General features: G+C 41.3%; 1 protein-coding gene across 2 annotated transcripts in view; it reads left to right on the top strand.

Moving 5' to 3' along the window:
* Nucleotides 1-7,810: 7,810 nt before the first annotated feature.
* LOC140200362 (slit homolog 3 protein-like) overlaps nt 7,811-23,907 on the top strand; it is a 669,401-nt gene continuing 653,304 nt past the window's right edge. For both annotated transcript variants that reach the window (XM_072263584.1, XM_072263583.1), the window contains exon 1: nt 7,811-8,815. In XM_072263584.1, the coding sequence (XP_072119685.1) occupies nt 8,643-8,815 (173 nt within the window). In that variant the 5' untranslated portion in view covers nt 7,811-8,642. The remainder of the gene's footprint in view (nt 8,816-23,907) is intronic.

Below are 23,907 nucleotides of genomic sequence, written 5' to 3'. Positions count from 1 at the left end.
CTCCAGTGTAAACAACCCAAGTTTGTCCAGCCTCTCATGATAGTAGACGACCTCTAAACCAGGCAGCATCCTAGTAAAACTCTTCTGCGCCTTCTCCAAATCCTCAACATCCTTCCTATAGTGTGGTGAACAGAGCTGCATGTAATACTCCAGATGTGGCCTGACCAGAGTTTTATAAAGTTGCAACATAACCTCTTGACTTTTAAACTCAATGCCTTGACTAATAAAAGCAAGTATTCCATAAGCCTTCTTAACTACCTTATCCACCTGTGCAGCCACTTTCAAGGAGCTATGGACTTGGACCCCAAAATCTCTTTGCTCAGCATTCCTCCTCCCTTCTCCTGTTTTTGTTGGAGGTTACTTCTATTTTCCTCTATTTTCAACTCACTTTCTAATGACCACAACTGGAAAGCCAATATCCATGCACAGGTTGCCTACTTTTCTCTGGGTGTTTGGTACTGGGATCACAGCGACTGATAATAGCAAACCCAGACTGGATACAGGGAAGATGTTCTTGACGGCTGGAGACTGCAGAGTCTGGAGTCACTGCTTTGGGATACAGTGTATGCTGCTAAGAACCAAGATCAAGAAAAATTTCTTCAAAAAGTGGGTGGTCATCTCCATTTCAGCAGTGGAAGCCAAACCATTAAATATATTCAAAAATGATGTTGTTATACTTCCCTAATGATAAAGGGACCAAGAGAAATTTGGTAAGTAACCTGGAATGGGGCTCTCAAATATTCATTTATTGTAGGACAAAGAAATATTGGAATCAGAGTCACGTTTAATATCCATCAAAGTTGCTGGTGAACACAGCAGGCCAGGCAGCATTGGGTCTCGGCCTGAAACGTCGACTGCACCTCTTCCTAGAGATGCTGCCTGGCCTTCTGCGTTCACCAGCAACTTTGATGTGTGTTGCTTGAATTTCCAGCATCTGCAGAATTCCTGTTGTTCACGTTTAATATCATTGGCATACATCATGAAACTTGTTGTCTTCATGGCAACAGCACAATGCAACACATAATGATAGAGAAAAAACTGTGAATTGCAGTAATTTTATATATCTTAAATAGTTAAGTTAAATAAGTAGAGCAAAAATATAAATTAAAAAAGTAGTGAGGTAGTGTTCATGGATTCAATGTCCGTTCAGAAATCAGATTGCAAGGAGGAAGAAACTGTTCTTTAATCATTGAGTGTGTACCTTCAGGCTTCTGTACCTCCTTCCTCATAGTAACAATGAGAACAAGGCACAATCTGGATGATGGGGTCCTTAATGATGGACGCCACCTTTTTGAGGTATTCCTCCTCGAAAATGTCTTGAACGATGGAGGCTAGTGCCCTGAATGGAGTTCACTAGGTTTACAATTTGCTGCAGCTTATTTAGATTCTGTGTAGTAGCCCACCCCTCGCCCCCGCCAAACCAGATGGAGATGCAGCCAGTTAGAATGCTCTCCACAGTACATCTGTGGAAATTTTCTAGTTTCTTTGGTGATATACTGAATCTCCTCAAACTCCTAATGAAATATAACTACTGCTGTGCCTTCTTTGTAGCTGCATCGATATGTTGGGTCACGGTTAGATCAGAAGAGAAAATAGATACAGGAGAGAGCCTTTTGAACCTTCAAACTGACACCATTGTTCAGTATGATTGCTCAGGATTTTACGGAATGGTAGAGAGGGGCCAAAAAGCCTAATCCTGTTTCTATTTTCCATATTTTTACAACCAATCACCCACCTGGATGAAGCTGGATCACAGCACAGACTTGAGCTGAAAGGGTGTCCTCCCTCCTTTCCAATCTTTTTGTCTGGTATTGTGAGGGCAGCTCTTTTAGATCCACATAATGTCAATCAAATAAGAAATGCTTCTTGCAGAACAAACTCTCAGTGTCAATGGAAACAAAAGTAACCTCTTGCTGATCAAGTGAAGACCACCAGGGGGCATTGCAACTGTGGAGGAGTTAAAACCGTATTTGATGCATTAAATTCTGAATCTAAGGCAACATTCTCTCTGCCACCTTGCATACCTTTTCTTGGTGAAATCCTGTCTGTAGCTCATCTACTGGTGTAGATATTTTTGTTAAGCCATTTCAAATTTAATTGAACTTGTGCAAGAAATTTGTTGAGAATTTCATCACATGGTTATAATAAATGTAAGAACAATTCATGTTGAAGTATTGCATTAAATTACACTGAGCTAAATTTTCCTTGCTCCAATCCCACAGGAACTTTAACTAAAAGATTAAACGCTACCTGGGATCTTCTGGTCTGTGTGGTTTCTCCTGCTCCACTCAAGTGTCCCGTCAATTTTAAATTAAGTGAGTATTTCCTTTTGCATGTTTCCTCCATAGTGAATGTCATTCATTAGAGGTTACTCATAATATGGTCAAAATGGTTTGCCTTGCTTATATCTTAGAATCACATGAAGGGAATATCAGATTAGAAGGGAAACTTACAGAGCTCTCATACAGAATACTTAATGGGCAAAAATATTTTATTTTATATCAACATTTGTCCTCTACTCCATTCATTATGACCATGCAAGCTTCCAGAATCAGGTTTATTGTCACTAACATGTGTCATGAAATTTGTTGCTTTGTGGCAGCGGTGTAGTCCAAGAGTCCGTTTTGTTTTTTTTTCTAGGAAATTAAAAAACTGCAGAAGCAATAAACTGAGTTTATTCAAGGGGTGATATTTCCTCCTGGTTTCTAGCTATTAAAAGCATCTTATTAATGCATGTTCTATTAAGATTACTAATGTCAAAAGACATGAACTGGCTTTCCAGAAAAAAAAATTGGTTCAAATCCCATCACCAACAGTAGGTACCTATTAAGGGGGATAACAAAGTTATGGGATTTTCAGAATCAGAATTAGAATCAGGTTTATTATCACCAGCATGTGATGTGAAATTTGTTAACTTAGCAGAAGCAGCTCAATGCAATACATAATCCAGCAGAGAGAGAAGAAAAACAAACAATAATAAATAAGACAAAACATAATAAATAAACAAGTAAATCAATTATGTATACTATATTGAATAGATTTTTTTAAATGCACAAAAACAGAAATATTGTGTGTTAAAAAAGTGAGGTGGTGTCCAACGCTTCAATGTCCATTTAGGAATTGGATGGCAGAGGGGAAGAAACTGTTCTTGAATCACTGAGTGTGTGCCTTCAGGCTTCTGCATCTCCTACCTGATGGTAACAGTGAGAAAAGAGCGTGCCCTGGGTGCTGGAGGTCCTTAATAATGGACGCTGCCTTTCTGAGACACTGCTCCCTAAAGATGCCCAAGATGGAACTAACTAGATTTACAACCTTCTGCAGCTTCTTTCAGTCCTGTGCAGTAGCCCTTCCATACCAGACAGTGATTTAACAGATATCCAAATGATTTACAAGTGTCCTTTATGGAAGAAAAACTTGTCCAGTTTAGAAATTAGCAAATAAGAATTTGGAATGTAAAAGATTAGTTCCATGCTGGTTGTATGCAGAAAGAAATCCACCCTGCTGTTCTACAAGAAATTGGCACTGGCCCCATGCAAAGTAGCATCTCAGCATGTGTTCAGCACATATATTGTGTTAAAATTTCTAGGTTGCAAGTTGACTCCAGTCCCTCACTTGTATGGTGTGTGACTTTAATAAGTGGTTTACAAAGAACTTAATTTCATCAAGACTGCCATAAAGATCGAAAAAACTGAATCTTGGAAAAATCAGGGATTTGTAATAATTCTTGCTAGCAAAACCCATAACCTTTTCGCTCTCTCCGAATGCTCTGTGATGATTTGTCAAGTCTTCTGCGTAGATTTATTTAAAGAAATAACCAGCATCAACTGTGGATAAATAACAGCAGTATTTGCATGCCACTTCTACTGTGAAATGATGTCTTCTAGAGCTAAGCGATGGTTTTGTGACACTCTACCATGAAATGGATGATAAATATCAAAGATAAATTAGCTGGCATTTCTCATTAAAGATGACAATCATTTAAGTTGGAATGGTATGCAGTTTTCATACTGCATGAAACTTTTCAGTAGCCGATAGACAGCCGCTTTAATAACTTTGCTATTAAAGTAGCTATCTGCATACCTTGTATACAGTATACTTGAATTTAAAACCATTGCCAAGACCTCAGAGGTATAGCTTTCTGCCCACCCCCCTCACCCCATGAACAAGGACAGCATGTTCATCCAGTTGGTAAAGTTGGCAAAGCCACAGCCTCACAGCTCCAAGTTCAATGCTGACCTCCAGTGCTGCATGTGTGGAGTTTGGCAATTCTCCATGGCAGTGTGGGCTTCCTCCAGAAGCTCCACTATGCTCCCACGAATCAAAGTCCCACTCATTATCTATTACTAACTTGTCCATGATATATTTTGTACAAAAATAGACTGTCTTTGAAACATGAGATCTCAAACTTGTAGAAACTTTCTTAAGGAAAGTATTGCACATAATTAGAGAATTCCACAAGATTTGGATACTCCAGAACCACCTAAGTACAATTGAGGCCAATTTGTTGTTATCAGAGTTACAAAATACACATGGACTAAGATGTTAACTGTCCTGTGCAATCACCAGTGGGATCATCAGTTGATCTGCCACCTGTCTTCAGGAGTTTCGGCCCGCTTATGATCAAGACTCCCTCGAGGTGGTAGGCCAGCAGTGCTAAAGCACCACCTCCCACTGGTGAGCTTAAAAACTTGGCATCTGCCTCTATCAGAGTTGTTGGTCACTTCCATCCAACAGATAGTCTACTCTTCAGGTGTCTATGCAACTACTGAAGGGTTTGCAAGATATGTATACACTGTCTGACTATCTGCCCCTCTGGACATACTTGGTCCACACCCATGCTGATCCTTTCTCTGCTGTCTCAGCTACAGCCCTGCTGGTTGACTTGATCTCCCTTCTAGTGAAGCCGAGGTCATGCAGCCACTTCTGGAGAGTGAACGCAATAAGCCCACGGCAGCCTACTTCGAATGGATAGCATGAGACCTTCCACCCTCTGTCTCTGCACTCTGATCTTAGCTCTGCATATTTGGTTAACTTGCGCTCGTGGGCTTCATCGATGTTGTCTTCCCAGGGGACTGTGAGTTCACCTGGTAGTGAATTTGCACACAAAATGCAATGAGGTATGAAAGTGTTGGCAACACACATCAAAGTTGCTGGTGAACGCAGCAGGTCAGGCAGCATCCCTAGGAAGAGGTACAGTCAACGTTTCAGGCCGGGACCCTTCGTCAGGACTGGTGTTGATTGAGGGATGAGTATTAGCAGTAAATGGGTGGTAGAATCCCAAGGGAGTTGATGGGTGTGGGGGGGGTGGATATGTGGTAAGTGAAGGGTTAGAGGCATATTATATAGTTATTGTGGACTCAAAGAACTGAAGGTTCTATTACTGTACTGTATAACATTTCTGTTCCAATCCCAACTATTCACTGAGGTGATCATTGAACCCAACTGTTCCTGATGAGAAATAAGGGAGAAATCTGAGTGGATTTTCCTGAAACAGTGTTGGTTAAATACAGTCAGAGCAGATAAAAGCTCTTCAGTAAGACTTCCACAATTATTGTGGTGAGTGGTGGTTGGCATGTGAGGTCCACAGGCAACATCTCTAGTTACTGCAAAGCTTGAGGATTCTCCTACACAGTTCCATCAGTATTCCACAACAGTAAAGACAATGTAATTTAAGTGAACCTCCTGTCATCAGGTTTGGTGGGGTTAACAACCCATCATGCTACCTGAAAAGCAGAGTTCTTCCCACCAAAAGAATGATGCTCATTCATTGACCAACATTACCACTTTCAAACCTCATCCCATATTACAGAATCTTGCTGTGCTTATATTCACTACCATGTTACTGTTGATAACACGGTGACCAGATATCAAACATACTTTGGATTGTCTTGATCTTGCAAAAACCCGAAGGGAATACGTTTCTTTAAGAATGTTTCTACACACTTGTGATCTTCCAGTATGTCTAAAAGGTAATTTAGCTCTATACATAATATAATATGGTAGATTGATGCCAGATGAAGAATGGGAGGATATAAAATTGTGAAACTGTAAGAACATGAGAGAATTTGTATGAGAGAGAAATATGAAATGATTGAAATTTTGTAACAATAAGATTTTCCCAATCATTCACTGTGAGTTTTATTAGGAAGTTCAGAATTACCTCACAATTCATGCCCAAGGTGAAAGATTAAAGAGAGAGCTAGAGAATGAATGAAGGACATTATCCGGGTGATAGGGGCATGCATGCATCCATATGAATATGTCAGGAGGTGTAAATGAGAAAGAAACAAAACCTGTATGTTGCATTTCTGGCAGGTAGCCCAGAATTGCAGCAGCTAGTGACACTAGCTCCAGTCCTTTGAGAACTGGGAACACCAAGCCTCATAGAACTTCAGACACATTCTATGACATTCAGATCTGTCTGCATGCAGACTAATGCATGCCTCTACATGGAGGAAAAGGTTTCTCTAACATTCTGACATCCCCAGCAAGTCTTAGTAAGGTAGTCATTCCACTAAAACAACTTTTGGATATGGGGACCCAAGTTCCTCTCTTGGCCTAACCCATGGTGATGTCTCACATCCCCAACAAATCTTAGTACGGTAGTCATTCCATTAAAACAATTTTTGGATATGGGGACCCAAGTTCCTTTCTTGGCCTAACCCGTAGTGATGTCTCAATGTCCTCATGGAACTGGAAATAGAATTTGTTTATTAAATTGTCACATGCACTGAGATACAGTGAAAAGCTTATCTTGTATACTGTTCATACTGATCAGATAATTATGCAGCACGTTGAGGTAGAACACAGTAAAACAATAATAATGCAGAATAAATTGTAGCAAGTTTGGAAAAAATATAGTGCAGATAAACAATGAGGTAGATTGTAAGGTCAAGATTCCAACCTTACTGTACCAGAGGACCATTTAGTATTCTTATAACAGTGGGGTACTGTTCTGGAGCATGGCAGTACCTGCATATATTCCTCTGCACTACTGCCTGAGGGAAGAAGGGAGGAAAGACAATGCCCTGCTCTATCTCATCATCGTCATTGCACTGAAATTGAATCCCAACTGAACCTGGGTAACATGGGCTCCTCCTGCTCTTATCAGCCTTTTGCTCCCATATCCCTTAAAAAAAACAGAGAAAGGGAGAAAACTCATAAAATAATTGAAACCATCCATTGCTCTATTAAGTTCTGCTGACTGCCTCCTGGAGCTACACCAGCAGAAAGCCAAATATCCCCAAGGAACTTTTTTTTGAATAAATGTATGCATGTAAGAGTATGTATCTGAGGAGGAGGGGGGGCAAATGAGAGTGAGCGTTTATGGAAGAGATGGCAGGTCACATTTCAGTTTGTGTTTGACTATGTTAGGATGTGGTAGAAATATTAATAGTAATGGATTAAGGTGTAAGATCACTGCTTTGTGTGCATTTGTGTCTGAGAAATGCATGTGCTTATGAGATGGAATAAAACATGTAAATATGGAAATTTGCACACGAGAAAGAATTTGAATGAAAAGCAAGAATAAGAATGCGAGCAATGCTGTATGAAAGAAAAGAATGTGTTTAAGAAATGTGTGTGTGCAGGAGAGAGGTAATTCCAGGAGGGGTGTTTGTGTGAGGAGAGAGTGTGTCTTGTAAGTGTGTGCATGTGCCTGTGTGAGAGGGAGAACTCTTTCATTCTAACATGTTGAGTGACATCAGCAAAGAGGGAGCCAGTAGAAACTTCAGCTGCGAATTTAGGGCGAGGATAAGAGAACTTTTATTGCAACTAAAAACACCCTCACACTTCAGAGTGCAGAGCTGGGAAATGAAAGGAGCAACTCTAGGATTTTACAACAATCACATTCACAGCAACATCAGGAAGGAGAAAAAATTGTGTGAGGCTTTAAAATAGGCAAGAGAAACCAAACCAGGATCCCACCCCTCAAAGTGTGTGGTTAAAGAGGCTTGTGCAGAAATCTGATGGAGCTGAAGGTATAGATCACCTAGGATTTGGTGACAGGAGTGTGGGATTGTGCTGAGAGATTTGATGAATGTTTAGACCATCAAGAGAGGCTACTTTGGTTTTGCCTGAAGCTTTTGTTCATATTTCTCCTCTTCCAATCAAGAGTTGATCTTTTTTTTAAAGGCTGGGGTGAGAGATCAGGAGTACAGTTCAGTACGAAGCCTATCAGCTGGAATTTCTTCCCCTGCCTTTTGTGAAGAATCTATATTTGCACGCTGTTCTCAATCTCCTCTTTCTGACCGTCAGGAGTTTTTAAAGTGAAAGAAAGTTGGTTGTGTGGGGGTGGGTGGGGGAAGTTGAAGGAATCTAGCCTGGAATTTGTTGGTGACAATAGTTTGCAGGATTACTTGGAATTTAAGAATATAGGCAAGAGAGAGGCCGGTAACTTCTCTGTGTAATGGTCTCCAGAAGATTGGATGTTTAAAATTTATCTCACCGGGAGTCACCAGAGCTGACGGCTGTACCGACTGTCTGAGCCTGTTTAAAACTTTAAACTGATCAGAGGAAAGGCTGAACGCCGGTTTTTTTTCAGTCTTTGAACTCCCGTTCTCTCTCTCTTTCTCTCTCGCACTCTCGCTCTCTCTTCGCCCTCCCTTCCTCCCACCTATTCCTTCTTTTCTTCATCTTCTTTAATGGCTAAATTGAGAGACAGCTTGGCAGGGTTTGTCCTGCTGACTCTGTTAGTTTCTGGAGTTTACATCCATGCATGCCCCAGCCGCTGTATCTGTTCTGGATCCAATGTGGATTGCCATCATTTGGGATTAAAGGCTGTTCCGAGAGGAATACCCAGGAACACCGAGAGACTGTAAGTAAACGCGAGTTATAATAATGGCACGCTTTCTACTCGTTATACACAACTTCCAATATAAAACGTAAAAAAATGTACTTCAGGGAATCTGCATTTAAAATGAATGTTACGACCTTCGCTGTTTTAAATGTCGGGTTTTAAATCACAACGAAACTTGTGCGATAAATATGGTGAATTACTTGTCTTGCCAGGAAAGTAATAAGTTAGAATGGAAGCACAGATTCTGCCGTCTAAACCAGTTGCAACGCTTCCTCTGAGCGATAATTAGAACGTGACTCCACTATAGACCATTTCAAAAAACACGCCTCCTCAGAACGTGTCGTCAAGGACAGGACAGGAGGAGTATCAATGTTTTAATTAGGGCAAACCCCTGACATAAATGTTCAGTGTTTGATGTTCTTTTGAAACGCCCTGAAGCTGTTGGCAGCCTGGCACGGATGGGCACATGACGTAGAAGCGGACAATGCTTTCGCCTTGGGTACTGACAAGTCTAATATATTGACACGTGGAGCATGCTGACCGAGTCTGTTACGGGATACTTCACCTTACTTAGCTTTCTTTCTTAAATAAAGTGCAAATGTTAAAGCCAGACCAAGTCAGAACATTGAGCTCAAAAATGAAGCGCGAGCCGTTCATTACCACCAAACTTGCTTGAAATCCCAGCTGTATAAAGCGTTACACTTTGAGACCGGATGTGCACCATGGAGGGGGGCATTCCAAACCCCACAGGGCATTGAGTTAGTGGGATCTGCACAGAAACTGGCTTTAGAGGCAGAAGAAGTGTTTGTGGTTATGCTGCAGCCAGACCAAGTATAGTAGGTGATACCCAGAGCGAAAGAAGGATCAAGAGTGGGTTAAAATATCGTGTTTACTCCTTTTCTTGCTTGATGCGCTCAAATCATTGTGCAAAACCAGCTTTGCATAGACCAAGTTATTTATAGTGGAAAGTTTCTGGGTTGTATACATAAGATTCACCATAACAATGAAAGTGGAATCTCCCTACCCACGATAAAAATATCTTCAAAATTGCTGTGATTTCTAGCTCTGTTGAAAGCGTGGGCCAGTGATGCTGATGAGTTATTCTTCTCCCAATACCCTGATGACACGGTTTATTCTTTTGAAAGTTAGCCTGAACATTGAGAATTGAGAATCCAGTTCTGCCGTCACCTGCAACTTTTATGCATTGACCTTCCAGCAGGGGCCAGTGACAAATGATCAGCTGCAGCATCTGTACTGAACCCACTCACACTCCAGTTAACCTAAACATGGGAGGGAACCTCTGACTTTCTGACCCGTAAGATCCAGTTGTGCAATATGCATCGTGTTAACACATTGGAAGATGTACACCAGTGCTGTGCTAACATGTGTTACCCAATCTCGAATACTTACAATACTTAAGAAAACAGTATGCATAAATAAAGGTTTTTTGTGTGTTTCATGTCTATGAATTATTGGTGGGTACTGTGAGTTTCTTTCTGTAGTGAGTTAATAGTGTGTGCTGTGTTATTTTACTGAAAGGTGAATTATTTTTCTCTGCTCTGTAGGCTATTTTACAGTATTGTAAATTATTAGAGGTATAAGTGGGTTAATTTACTGTATGGGAAATCTTAGTCTGTGCTGTGGGCTATTTTAAAGTTTGTTGAGTTATTGGTGTGTGTTACGTTTTATTTTTCAGCATGGCGTATTATGTGTGTATGTTATCGATTATCTTACTCTGTGTGAGTTGTTCATGTTTGGTGTGACATAAACTGTATGTAATGGTGATTTACTAATGAATGTTGTGAATTATTTTCCATTGTGTATTATTAGTGTGTGCCTTGGGTTACTTCTCATTGTGAATAGCTAGTATGTGTTGTGGGCTATTTCACATTGTAAATTATTACTGTGTACAGTGAATTATTCTACATTTTGAATTGCTGGTATGTTGTGAATTATTTTCCAGTGTTGTGAATCATCAATGTCTGCCTTGCATTATTTTACATTGTAAATCATGATTGTGTGCTTTGGGTTATATTGTAAACATAGAAGGCAGACAAAACAGCACAGGGACAGGACCTTGAGCCAAGCTGTACCAATCTCACTAATCCCATCTGCCTGCACATGATCTCCATCCCTCTGCTCCTTGCCTGTTCCTGTGTCTGTATGAATGGCTTTTACACATTGCCTCTCAAATCTCCTTTAAACTTTCCCACATCCACCTTGAATCTATGTCCTCTGGTTTTTTGACATTTCAACCCAGGGAAAAAGACTATATAGTCATAGTCATACTTTATTGATCCCGGGTACCCTATATGCCCTACCTATGCCTCTCATAATTTTATCCAGCTTTATCAGGTCTCCCCTTGGCCTCTGACACTTCAGAGAAAACTATCCATGTTTGTCAAACCTCTCGATAAAACAAATATTATTCAATCCAGGAAACAACCCAGTGATCCTCTTCTGCACCTTCTCCAGGGTCTCCACATTTAAATGTGGTAACTGGAATTGCACATATTTCTCCAAAAGTGGCCGAACAAAACTGACACAAATGCAATATGACTTCCCAACTGTTATACTCAATATGATTGTTATACTTAGTTGAGTATATACTTTCATACTCAATATGACTTTCCAACTTTTTTCCCAATGCCTGGATCAATGACCACAAGAATTAATATTCTTTACTCTGGCCTCAAGGTTCAAGGTTAATTTTATTGTCAAAGTATGCATGTACAGTATAACCGATATTTGTCTTCTCCAGATAGCCATGAAATACTTCTTGGACACTATATTATTTGTGTATGCAGTGAATGAATTTTGAAACAAAATAATATGTGCAGTGGGACATTTTACACAGCTGTGAGATATTAGGGAATGCTGTGGGTTATTTTCCATATTGAATTTTTAGTGTGTGCTGTGAATTATTTTACACTGAATTAACACTGTATTGTGGATTATTTTGTGTGGTGAATTATAATTTAGTTGTGAATCTAGTGTAAAGTCTTTGGAGTGTGATATGGGTTTCTTTAAGCTATTGTGAATTGTTGATATTGTGCAGTGGCATTATTTTTGATTGTGTTGAATCATTATAAGGGAGCTAGGAGGGCACCTTAAGAACTTCAGCAATGATTATCTTGCAAGAAAGTTTCTGTTATTGCTGTGGATCTGGAGCTGAGTTAATGGAGATAAAAGAAATGGATTAAGTGTAAAGCAATCCATTTTCCTCTCTGAGGTCCCTAATACTTGGAATGGCATGGATTATAGAGAGATTTTGTGGTCTCTTGCTTGCAGAATGACATAATATATGGTTGCCTTTGTTAGAATTGGGAATGTTACCATGAAGTCTTGTAATGAAACATAGTGTTGGTTTTGACAATATCATGTTCCAAGCATTTTGTTGCAATTTTCCATTTGTGAATTATGAGAGTTGTTATGGATTGTTTCTCAATGCAGTGAATTTTTAATGTGTGCAATTGTTAGCTTTTCATTGCAGTGAGGGGTCTGTGTGTGTGTATGTACAGTAGTTCTCCATGTAGCGGTCACTGAACTGAGCATCAGTGTGCATGGTTTTTTTCACTTTTCTGGTGATTTGTTAACATGACCTCTGGATTACTTTACATTCTAGTAAACATTTATATGTGGCATGATGATTTTCCATTGTGTATTATAGGTATGCATGGTGTTTCTTTCAGATGCATTATTAGAGCATGTAATGGTTTATTTTTACAGTCTACGAGCAAGTGTTGTGTACAATTTCACTGTTACTGTTTATTAGCACGTTCTATGATTTATTTTTCAATGCTGTGAGTTATTAGCATTGTGCTTTATTTTCCATTATCAATGTATGCTTTGTGTTGTTTTCCATTCCATTTTGGGGTGACACAGTAGCATTGTGGTTAGCACAAAGGTTTACAGTACAGGTAACCTGGGTTCATATCCCAGCACTGCCTGTAAAGAGTTTGTAAATTCTCCCCGTGACTACGTGGGTTTCCTCTGGGTAGTCCAGCTTCTTCCCACAGTCCAAAGACATACTGGTTGGTAGGTTAATTGGTCATTGTAAATTGTCCCATGATTAGGCTAAGATTAAATAGGGGGTTGTTGGGCAGTGTGGCTCGAAGGGCCTGAAGACCTTATTCTGCACTGTATCCCAAAAAACAATCTTTGAGTCATTTGTACATACCTGGAGTTATTTTACATTATTAAGAAAGATAAATTCAATGCTTTTAAGTGTAAGCATTTTTTATAATGGAAACAATGTAACAGCTAATTTCTACAGCAGCTCTAAGGAAGTGTGCAGACAAGTTTTGGGGAGTTTTCTTTCTTGGATTAATATCGCTCAGGACAGGAAAGAACTTGCTTTCTGTTTTCCAATATACAAGGGGTGATTGATAAGTTCGTGGCCTAAGGTAGAAGGAGATGAGTTATTAACTTCAAACTTTCTGCATAATCATTCAAAGAGTTGACCTGCATGTTCATGTAACGAGAGCTGTATAACTCATCTCCTTCTACCTTAGGCCAAAAACTTATCAATCACCCCTGCTGTGCACACTTTCTGGAGGTCCAAGATCTGTATGCTCCACGACCGCTGGACAAAGGGTGTAAATGTAAAAGGGGACTCTGTTGAAAATTAAATGTGCTAGGTTTTCTAAAATTGACTCCTTCTCCACCGCTTTATTTTCCAGCTTGCTCCTGCCCCACCGAACTTGTTTCTGTATACCTCGACACTGTTTTATCCCCCCTTGTCAATCCCTTCCTACCTATGTTCATGACACTTCTCACGCTCTTAAACTTTTCGATGATTTTAAGTTCCCTGGCCCCCACCGCTTTATTTTCACCATGGACGTCCAGTCCCTATATACTTCCATCCCCCATCAGGAAGTTCTCAAAGCTCTACGCTTCTTTTTGGATTCCAGACCTAATCAGTTCCCCTCTACCACCACTATGCTCTGTCTAGTGGAATTAGTCCTTACTCTTAATAATTTCTCCTTTGGCTCCTCCCACTTCCTCCAAACTAAAGGTGTAGCTATGGGCACCCGCATGGGTCCAAGCTATGCCTGCCTTTTTGTTGGCTTTGTGGAACAATCTATGTTCTGTGCCTATTCTGGTATCTGTCCCCCACTTTCCCTTCACTACATCGACGACTGCATTGGCGCTTCTTCCTGGACGCATGCTGAGCTCGTTGACTTTATTAACTTTGCCTCCAACTTTCACCCTGCCCTCAAGTTTACCTGGTCCATTTCCGACACCTCCCTCCCCTTTCTAGATCTTTCTGTCTCTATCTCTGGAGACAGCTTATCCACTGATGTCTACTATAAGCCTACTGACTCTCACAGCTACCCGGACTATTCCTCTTCTCATCCTGTCTCTTGCAAAAATGCCATCCCCTTCTCGCAATTCCTCCGTCTCTGCCGCATCTGCTCTCAGGATGAGGCTTTTCATTCGAGGACGAGGAAAGTGTCCTCCTTTTTTAAAGAAGGGGGCTTCCCTTCCTCCACTATCAACTCTGCTCTCAAACGCATCTCCCCCATTTCACGTACATCTGCTCTCACTCCATCCTCCCGCCACCCCACTAGGAATAAGGTTCCCCTGGTCTTCACCTATCACCCCACTAGCCTCCGGGTCCAACATATTATTCTCCGTAACTTCCGACACCTCCAACGGGATCCCACAACTAAGCACATCTTTCCCTCCCTTGTCCATTCGTCCCCCCCCCCATCCCTCCCCATTGATCTCCCTCCTGCCACTTATCCTTGTAAGCGGAACAAGTGCTACACATGCCCTTACACTTCCTCCCTTACCACCATTCGAGGCCCCAGACAGTCCTTCCAGGTGAGGCGACACTTCACCTGTGAGTCGGCTGGGGTGATATACTGTGTCCAGTGCTCCCGATGTGGCCTTCTATATATATTGGCGAGACCCGACACAGACTGAGAGATCGTTTTGCTGAACACCTACACTCTGTCCACCAGAGAAAGCAGGATCTCCCGGTGGCCACACATCTTAATTCCACATCCCATTCCCATTCTGACATGTCTATCCACGGCCTCCTCTACTGTAAAGATGAAGCCACACTCAGGTTGGAGGAACAACACCTCATATTCCATCTGGGTAGCCTACAACCTGATGGCATGAACATTGACTTCTCTAACTTCCGCTAATGCCCCACCTCCCCCTTGATTATTTATTTTTATACACACATTCTTTCTCTCACTCTCCTTTTTCTCCCTCTGTCCCTCTGACTATACCTCTTGCCCATCCTCTCAGTCCCCCCCCCTTTTTCCTTCTCCCTGGGCCTCCTGTCCCATGATCCTCTCGTATCTCTTTTGCCGATCACCTGTCCAGCTCTTGGCTCCATCCCTCCCCTTCTGTCTTCTCCTATCATTTTGGATCTCCCCCTCCCCCTCCCACTTTTAAATCTCTTACTAGCTCTTCCTTCAATTAGTCCTGACGAAGGGTCCCGGCCTGAAACGTCAACTGTACCTCTTCCTAGAGATGCTACCTGACCTGCTGGTGAGCTTGATGCATGTTCCTTCTACAGTACTTCAGGTCACAAACTTATCAATCACCCCTTGTAGTATTTCAGGCCTTCAATATCCACCCGAGAGATGAAACAGTCTGATTTACAGCACACATGACAGTGTACCATTCTCATGCTTTGCCTGTTTATGTGATGGAGGCTCAATACTAGAACATGAAGCAACTATCTTCTGTCTGAGATGGAAGAGTGCTGTCATTCAGTCAGAGTAGATAAGGCATGAAGAAAAGATTGGAATCTCAGTTTCAGGCACTCTGTGTTTGGCCTTGTATTCTGTTGTCTGTCTGATGGCTTAGTCCAATGTGTCCCTTTCAGTGGTTGGGATGAAGTTATCTCCAAAAACAGTCAAGCTCACCTGTAGGACAGAGGTACCTGGAGTCTATACTCATACTAATGTCAGAGTTATGTTTTTATGACAATAGTGGCAAGAACAAAATCCATTTTCTTCTGTAAAATGATGGTTGGCTGCTGATAATGCCACGGAGAGGGCAGAAACTCCAACCCCTTATGCGTAGTGTCCTTTGGTATCAGAGGCCCGTATTCCGATTAGGACACTGAATGTACAAATGCCTAATGCACTTGCACTGCATTCCAGAGTGTGCTGTTTTTCACATGGACATTAAGCCATTGATATTTAACAGCCTGTGTAAAATAATACACACAGGAAAAGTACTACAAGTGCATTAAACATCTGTTCATGAGGTTTGCCAGTTGGAATTTCTACCTCATGTTACTTAAATGGGAAACCCTTTGCAGAAACAGGTAAATGACTTCTTATCAGAAATATACTTTCATGAACTGCCGGTCCAAAGCTTGTGATAAAATTGATGGGTTTTGCCTGTAGATAATTTTTACTGGTATCTGCACAGCTCCAACCATTACTGCAAACTTCACAAATTAATAGGTACTGGAGGCTGGCCATTATTTTCACCTCAGGGAGGGGTGTAAGTAGATACAGTACAAGATAGAAAGCCTTGTTCTTCAACAGTTTGTTGCTGTAACTCAGTTAAGATAGTTAATTTAATTTAGCTTAGTTTAATTGAGATATTTATAGGCTTGAGGATATTGTGGATTGCTAATAAATTTTGTATCTAGCTTTCTATCTATGAAGTTCTTTTCTCTGAGAGTTTTATATCCATTACATGATAGAGTGCAAACAGTGTGGTTTTACAGCTAGGCAGTGAGCAAAAGCAACAGAATGTCCCGTTTCAGTTTTATATGAAGAAAGGCTCCCAGTAAATTCTTCTTCTTCTGGCACATTAGCCAAATTCATAATTTAGTCAAAAATATCAGCTGGGGATTTTCCAAAAGAGTTATTTTTCAGTCACTATTTCTGAAAGCTTCATTTTGGTTTGAAGTGATTATCTGTTATGATCTGTGTTTCTTTGAAGGATCTTGGAAACATTTGTGCATTGCTAGTAGTTAATATTGTATATTTCACAAATGCATTTTGCATTATTTGTAGCTCATTTCTAGTGCCAGAAGCTTTTTTGCTAACCAATCCTTGGAAATGTTTTAAAGTCATGGTAGTGTAGTGGTTAATGTAATGCTATGATGGGTGATAGATAAGTTTGTGGCCTAAGGTAGAAGGAGTCAATTTTAGAAAACCTAGCACATTTATTTTTCCTGCATTTACACATTTAGTCCAGCAGTCGTGGAGCATACGGATCCCTTCTTTGTAGAAGTCGGCATCTTGGACCTCAAAAAGTGGTCCACAGCAGGGGTGATTGATAAGTTAGTGGCCTAGGGTAGAAGGAGATGAGGAGAAACTTCAAGCTTTCTGCATTTTCACTCAAAGAGTTGAACTGCACGTACATGTAACAAGAGCTGTATAACTCATCTCCTTCTACCTTAGGCCACGAACGTATCAATCACCCCTGCTGTGGACCACTTCCACAAAGAAGGGATCCGTATGCTAAACGACCTCTGGACCTAATGTGTACATGTAGGAGGGGACTATGTTGAAAAATATATGTGCTAGGTTTTCTAAAATTGACTCCTCCTACCTTAGGCCACGAACTTATCAATCACCCCTCGTGTTACAGCACTAGTGAGCCAGGTTCAGTTCTGCTGTTGTCTGTGACGAGTTTGTACGTTCTGCCCATGACCACGCAGGCTTTGTTTGGATATCCAACACAACCCAAGGATGTACAGGTTTGTAGGTTAATTGGGTGGTATGGGGTCATTGTTTCAGAAGGGTCTGTTACTGTGCAGAATCTATAAATAAAAAAAAGAACAAAGTAAAGGAGTGGAAAAAAAATCATACTGTCAGTTGATTTACCTTATCCAGAGTCTGCTCAAGACCGCCAGTCTTTTTCAGCCTCCAACCTGATGGTAGAAGCATCAATTTCTCCTTCTGGTAAAAATGATCTACCCGCGCCCCCCCCCCCCCCGCCGTCCCGTTCCCCACTCTTACCATTTATCTCATCTCACCCATCTATCATGTCCCCTTGATGCCCCTCCTCCTTTCCTTTCTCCTATGATCCCCTCTTCTCTCCCATCAGATTCCTTCTTCTCTAGTCTCAGACCCTTCCCTCTCACCCGGCTTCACCTACCACCTTCCAGCTAGCCTCTTTCCTCCCCTGACCTTTTTATTCTGGCATCCTAAGGAAGGGTCTCTGCCCGAAACGTTGACTGTTTATTCATTTCCATAGATGCTGCTTGACCTGTTAGTACCTCTAGTGTTTTGTGTGTGAATCTTTCCAGATTCCGTGTAAGTCACTTGTAATGGGAATGGATCTCCCAAGCTCGGTTGTTTTACCGTACTTAAGGCTTCCTGCCACAGTGTCTTTACAGCACCCAACTCCATCATGTTAAAAGAAACCCCTGACTTGATATTTTCGTTCTGATGTTGTGAAGAGCTGGGACTGCAAATAATTAAGGGAAGTAATGTCATGGGAGTGTAGAGATATCATATAAAAAACCAAAATCGGGGATTAAAGGGGCAGTAGTGGTTGGATAGAATGTGCATTCCTAGTTTGGATTGAGGGTATATTCTTCAATTTTCACAAATTTGGAGACATATTACAGTGTTCCATCAAAAAAATTGTTGGTAGAACTCAATAGGTCAAGCACTGTCTCTGGGAGGAAATGAAGTTTCAATGTTCTGGTTCAAAACACCACACCAGGACTGTGTAACCTTCATTGTGGTCCGTGATCTCCTGTAATTATGGCGGAGTAAATTGATTTCTTACTTTGATCCCGAAGTCTTCTTACACTGACCACAATTGTAGATGAGTGATGGTAATTGGCATTGGTCTATTATTGTCACATCTACTGCGAAACATTGAAAAACCATCGATTCAGATCATTTCAGAACACAAGTATATCACAGTACTACAAAGGTAGAACAATTGCAGAATGCAAAATTTAGTGTCTCAGCAAAATTTAGTGTCTCAGGTCCAGTGATTTCAGGTAGACAATAGGCTGCAAGAACCTTGATGAGGTAGATCATGAACATTCTGAATTTAGGGGATATGTGATAAAACAACCTGAGACATCAAAGTAAATGTCTAGCATAATGATATAATAACTATTAACTATTAATAAAGATTAAATATCAAATAACTTGGTTTCAGTTGTTTTTATTTCCAGAGGATTGAGCAGCTCCGCCATCACACTTTAAAAAATACATTGATGAGTTCCACATATTAATTAGCTTACATTGTCAGTGGTGGGGAAGCCTGATCATGTGATGTGTATCGTGTGGTCTAGACAGGGTGTGTGATTAATAAGACTTTACACACTATTCACTGAGCGTTTGGAATTTTCTGACTGCATATCAGCATGACTTTTTATGTAAGTACTCTGTCCACTTACAGTGTTAATGTCTGGAGAATGTCCTTCTGCATTGTTACGTATAGAAATGTAACAATATTCTATCAACCTGACATGTCTCTTTAAGGTTAGCATCCAGTTACTCACTAGGAGAATCTAAGAAATTTTATTAGAGCAATAGAATCATAGTCATAGAACACAACAGCACAAAAACAAGCCCTTTGGCCCATCTAGTCCGTGCCAAACTAATAATCTGCCTGCATCCAGACCAAAGCCCTCCATACCTCTCCCATTCATGTACTTACCCAAATTTCTCTTAAATGTTGAAATCAAGCCTGCACCCACCACTTCCACTGGCAGCTCATCCCACACTCACACTGCCCTCTGAGTGAAGATGTTTCCCCTTAAATATTTCACTTTTCCTCCTTTACACATGACCTCTAGTTCAAGCCTCACCTAACCTCATTGGAAAAGTCTACTTGCTTTTACCTTATCTAAACCCCTCATAGCTTTGTATACCTCGATCAAATCTCCACTCATTCTTCTATGCTCCTGGGAATAAATTCCTAACCTATTCAACCTTTCCCTATAACGCAGGACCTCAAGTCCTGGCAACATCTTTGTAAATTTTCTCTGTAGTCTTTCAATCTTATTGACTTCTTTCTTGCTGGTAGGTGACCAAAAATACACAAACTACTCCAAAATAGGCCTCTCATAAGTATTACGCAAACACGAGAAAATCTGCAGATGCTGGAAATTCAAGCAACATTGATTTCTCTAACTTCTGTTAATGCCCCTCTTCCCCTTCTTACCCCATCCCTAATTTTTATTTTATTTATTTTTTCTCTCTCTGTTCCTCTCACAATAACTCCTTGCCTATTCTCCATCTTCCTCTGGTGCTCCCCTCCCCCTTCTTTCTTCCAAGGCTTTCCATCCCATGATACTCCCCCTTCTCCAGCCTTGTATCCCTTTTGCCAATCAACTTCCCAGCTCTTAGCTCCATCCATACCCCTCCTGTCTTCTCCTATCATTTCAGGTCTCCCCCCCCCCCACCCACTTTCAAATCTCTTACTATCTCTTTTTTCTGTTAGTCCCGACGAAGGATCTCGACCCAAAACGTCAACTATACTTCTTCCTCTAGATGCTACCTGTCCTGCTGCATTCCACCAGCATTTTGTGTGTGTTGCTCTCCTAAGTATTATACAGCTTCAACATAACATCCCAACTCCTGCCCTCAATACTTTGATTTATGAAGGCCAATGTGCCAAAAGCTTTCTTTGGTATCTATCTACCTGTGATACCACTTTCAAGGAATTATGGATCTGTATTCCCAGATTCCCAGATTTGTCTGTTCTACCACAGTCCTCAGTGCCCTACCACTCACTGTGTTAGTCCTACCCTGGTTTGTCCTCCCACATTAAATTCCATCTGCCTTTTTTCAGCCCATTTTCCAGTTGGTTTAGATCCCTCTGCAAGCCATGACAGCCCAAATCTTGGTGTCATTTGCAAATTTGCTGATCCAGTTTATCACATTATCATCTAGATTATTGATATCCATAGATGACAAGCACCAGTGGACCCAGCACCGAACACTGTGGCACACCACTAATCATAGGCCTCCAGTCAGAGAGGCAAGTGTCTACTACCACTCTCTGGTTCTCCAGTGAAGCCAATGTCTAATCCAATTTACTACCTCATCTTAAATACCAAGCAACTGAAACTTCTTGAACAATCTCCCATGCAGAATCTTGTCAAAGGGCTTGTTAAAGTCTATATAGTTTATATCCACTGCCTTGCCTCATCAACTTTCCTGGTAACTTCCTCAAAAAAATCTGTAAGATTGGTTAGACATGACTTACCAAGCACAAAGCGATGTTGACTATGCCTAACGAGCCCCTGTCTATCCAAATACTTAAATATACGGACCCTTAGAAAACCTTCCAATACTTTACTCATTACTGACGTCAGGCCCAGCAGCCTATAATTCCCTGACTTATTCTTGGAGCCTTTCTTAAAAAATGGAAGAACATTAGCTATCTTGCAACCATTTGGCACCTCACTCGTGGCTAAGAAGTTTTCCATATCTCTGCTAGGGCCCCTGCAATTTCTACACTAGCCTCTCACAGGGTCCTAGAGAACACCTTGTCAGGTTCTGAGGATTTATCCACCCTAATTTGCTTCAGACAACAAACACCTCCTCCTCTGTAATTTGTATATAGTCCATGACCTCGATGTTGCTTTGCCTTACTTCTATTTACTCTGTGACCATCTCCCAAGTAAATACAGATGCAAAAACTCATTTTACGATCTCCCCCATCTCTTTCAGCTCCATTTATAGATGTATGTTTTGATCTTACAAAGGACCAGTTTTGTCCCTTGCTATCTTCTTGCTTTTAATATTTCTGTAGAAGCCCTTGGGATTCTCTTTCACCTTGTCTGTTAGAGTAACCTCATGCCTTCTTTTAGCCCTCCTGATTTCCTCCTTAATCCTTTCTTGCATTTGTTATACTCCTCAAGTACCTCATTTGCTCCTTCCTGCCTATACCTGCCATGCACCTCCTCCTTTTTCTTAACCAGGGCCTCAATATCTCTAGAAAACCAAAGTTCACTGAACCTGTTATCCTTGCCTTTTATTCTGACAGGAACATATAAACTCTGTACTCTCAGAATCTCACTTTTGAAAACCTCATACTTAACAAGTGCACCTTTGCCAAAAAACAACTGTCCCAGCTACACTTTCCAGATCCTTTCTGATACCATCAAAATTAGCCTTTAATTTAGACCAGACCTATCCTTCTCCATAATTATTTAAAATTAATTATGTAATGATCACTAGATGTAAAGTGTTCTTCTACTCAAACTTCTGTCACCTGCTCTGTCTCATTCCCTAATAGGAGATCTAGTATCACACTCTCTGTAGCTGGAACCTTTATTACCGATTAAGGAATTCTTTTTCAGAACACATTTGACAAACTCTATCCCATCCAGCCCTTTTACAGTATGGGAGTCCCAGTGACTATGTGGAAAGTTAAAATCACCTATTATCAAAACCTTATGTTTCTTGCAACAGTCTGTGATCTCTCTACAAATTTGCTCTTCTAAATCCCACAGACTGTTGGTGGTCTATAATATAATCCCATTAATGTGGTCATCTCTTTCTTATTTCTCAGTTCCAGTCACATAGCCTCAGTAGACAAGCCCTCCAGTCTATTCTGTCTAAGCACTGCCATGACATTTTCCCTGATTAATAGTACCACCCCTCCCTCTTTAACACTTTAACCCATCCCATTCTATCACATCTCAAACAATAGAATCCTGGAACAAAGAGCTGCCACTCCCACACCTCCCGAAACCAAGTCTGTCTAATGGCTACAATATCATAATTTCATGTGCTGATCCATACCCTAAGCTCATTTGCCTTTCCTACTACACTCCTCGCATTGAATCAATTCAGAACCTTAGTTCCAGCGTGCGCAAACTTTCGATTCCTGACTTTGCATGTAGGCTTAACAACATTTTTCCTCACAGCCACCCTGCTATCTGCTTGGGCACACTGCTTTCCATCCCCTGCAGTTCTAGTTTATACTTCCCCTTGCAGCACGAGCAAACTTTTTCACAAGTATGTTAGTCCCCAATCAGTTCAGGTGCAAACAATCCCTTCTGTACATGTCCCACCTTCCTGGGAAGAGAGCAAGATGATCCAAAAATCTGAAGCTCTCCCTCCTGCGCCATCTCCTTAGCCATATTTTAAACTGTATAATCATATTTCTGGCTTCACTAGCACATGGCATGGGTAATAATCCTGAGATCTCAACCCTGTTGGTCCTGTCCTATAACTTAGCACCTAACTCTCTGATCTCAATTTGCAGGACCTCATCACCCTTACAAGCCATGTTATTGGTACTCATGTGGACCATGACCTCTGGCTGCTCACCCTCCCAATTAACAATGCTGTGGACTTGATCGGAGATGTCATTGACCCTGGTACCCAGGAGGCAACATACCATCCAGGAATCTTGTTCTCATCCACAAAACTTCTTGTCTGTTCATCTAACCATTTAATCCTCAATTACTACAGTTCTTCTCTTCTCACCCCCTTCCCTTCTGAGCCACAGAGCCAGACTCAGAGCCAGGGACATGCCCGCTGTGGCTTTCCTCTGCTAGGTCATCCCCCAACAGTATCAAAAGTGATATACCTGTGATGCCCTGGGAAAGGTTCCACTGCTAATGTAATGGTTTCTCTGTAGCAGTAGTGTGTTTGGGTTATGACTAGAGATAACGGGGACTTTGGAATGTGCGGCATCCCATGATAGGAGTGGTTTTCTTTCCTGTGTGCCCGAGAGCGAGGGATTTGCGGGCTTTTGGCTCGGGAGAAGATGGAGAAAGAAGATGTCAGAACGGGGAAGTAGTAGACTGCAGGACGGGGCGGACGTGGAATGGGGTCAGGAGTCGATGACGCCCGGGGGAAATCGATGGAGGACGAACTGACGGGAAAACCATCAGCTCCAATGTGCACATTAGGCTGTTTCATTAAAATGGTCCCTTTTTTTGTTTTCTTTACTAACCCCATAGTCAAATTAAGAATTATAAAGCTCAAACGTGATGAAATCTGCAGATGCTGAAAATTCAAGCAACACACAAAAAATGCTTGTGGAACGCAGCAGGCCAGAGAGCATCCATAGGAAGAAGCACAGTCGACGTTTTGGGCTGAGACCTTTCGTCAGGACTAACTGAAAGAAGAGATAGTAAGAGATTTGAAAGTGGGAGGGGGAGGGGGAGATCCAAAATGATAGGAGAA

The sequence above is a fragment of the Mobula birostris genome, chromosome 7 (genome assembly GCF_030028105.1).
Source record: "Mobula birostris isolate sMobBir1 chromosome 7, sMobBir1.hap1, whole genome shotgun sequence".
Classification (NCBI taxonomy): domain Eukaryota; kingdom Metazoa; phylum Chordata; class Chondrichthyes; order Myliobatiformes; family Myliobatidae; genus Mobula; species Mobula birostris.
Note: the sequence above shows the minus strand (reverse complement) of the source record. Positions and strands in the feature narration are given on the sequence as shown.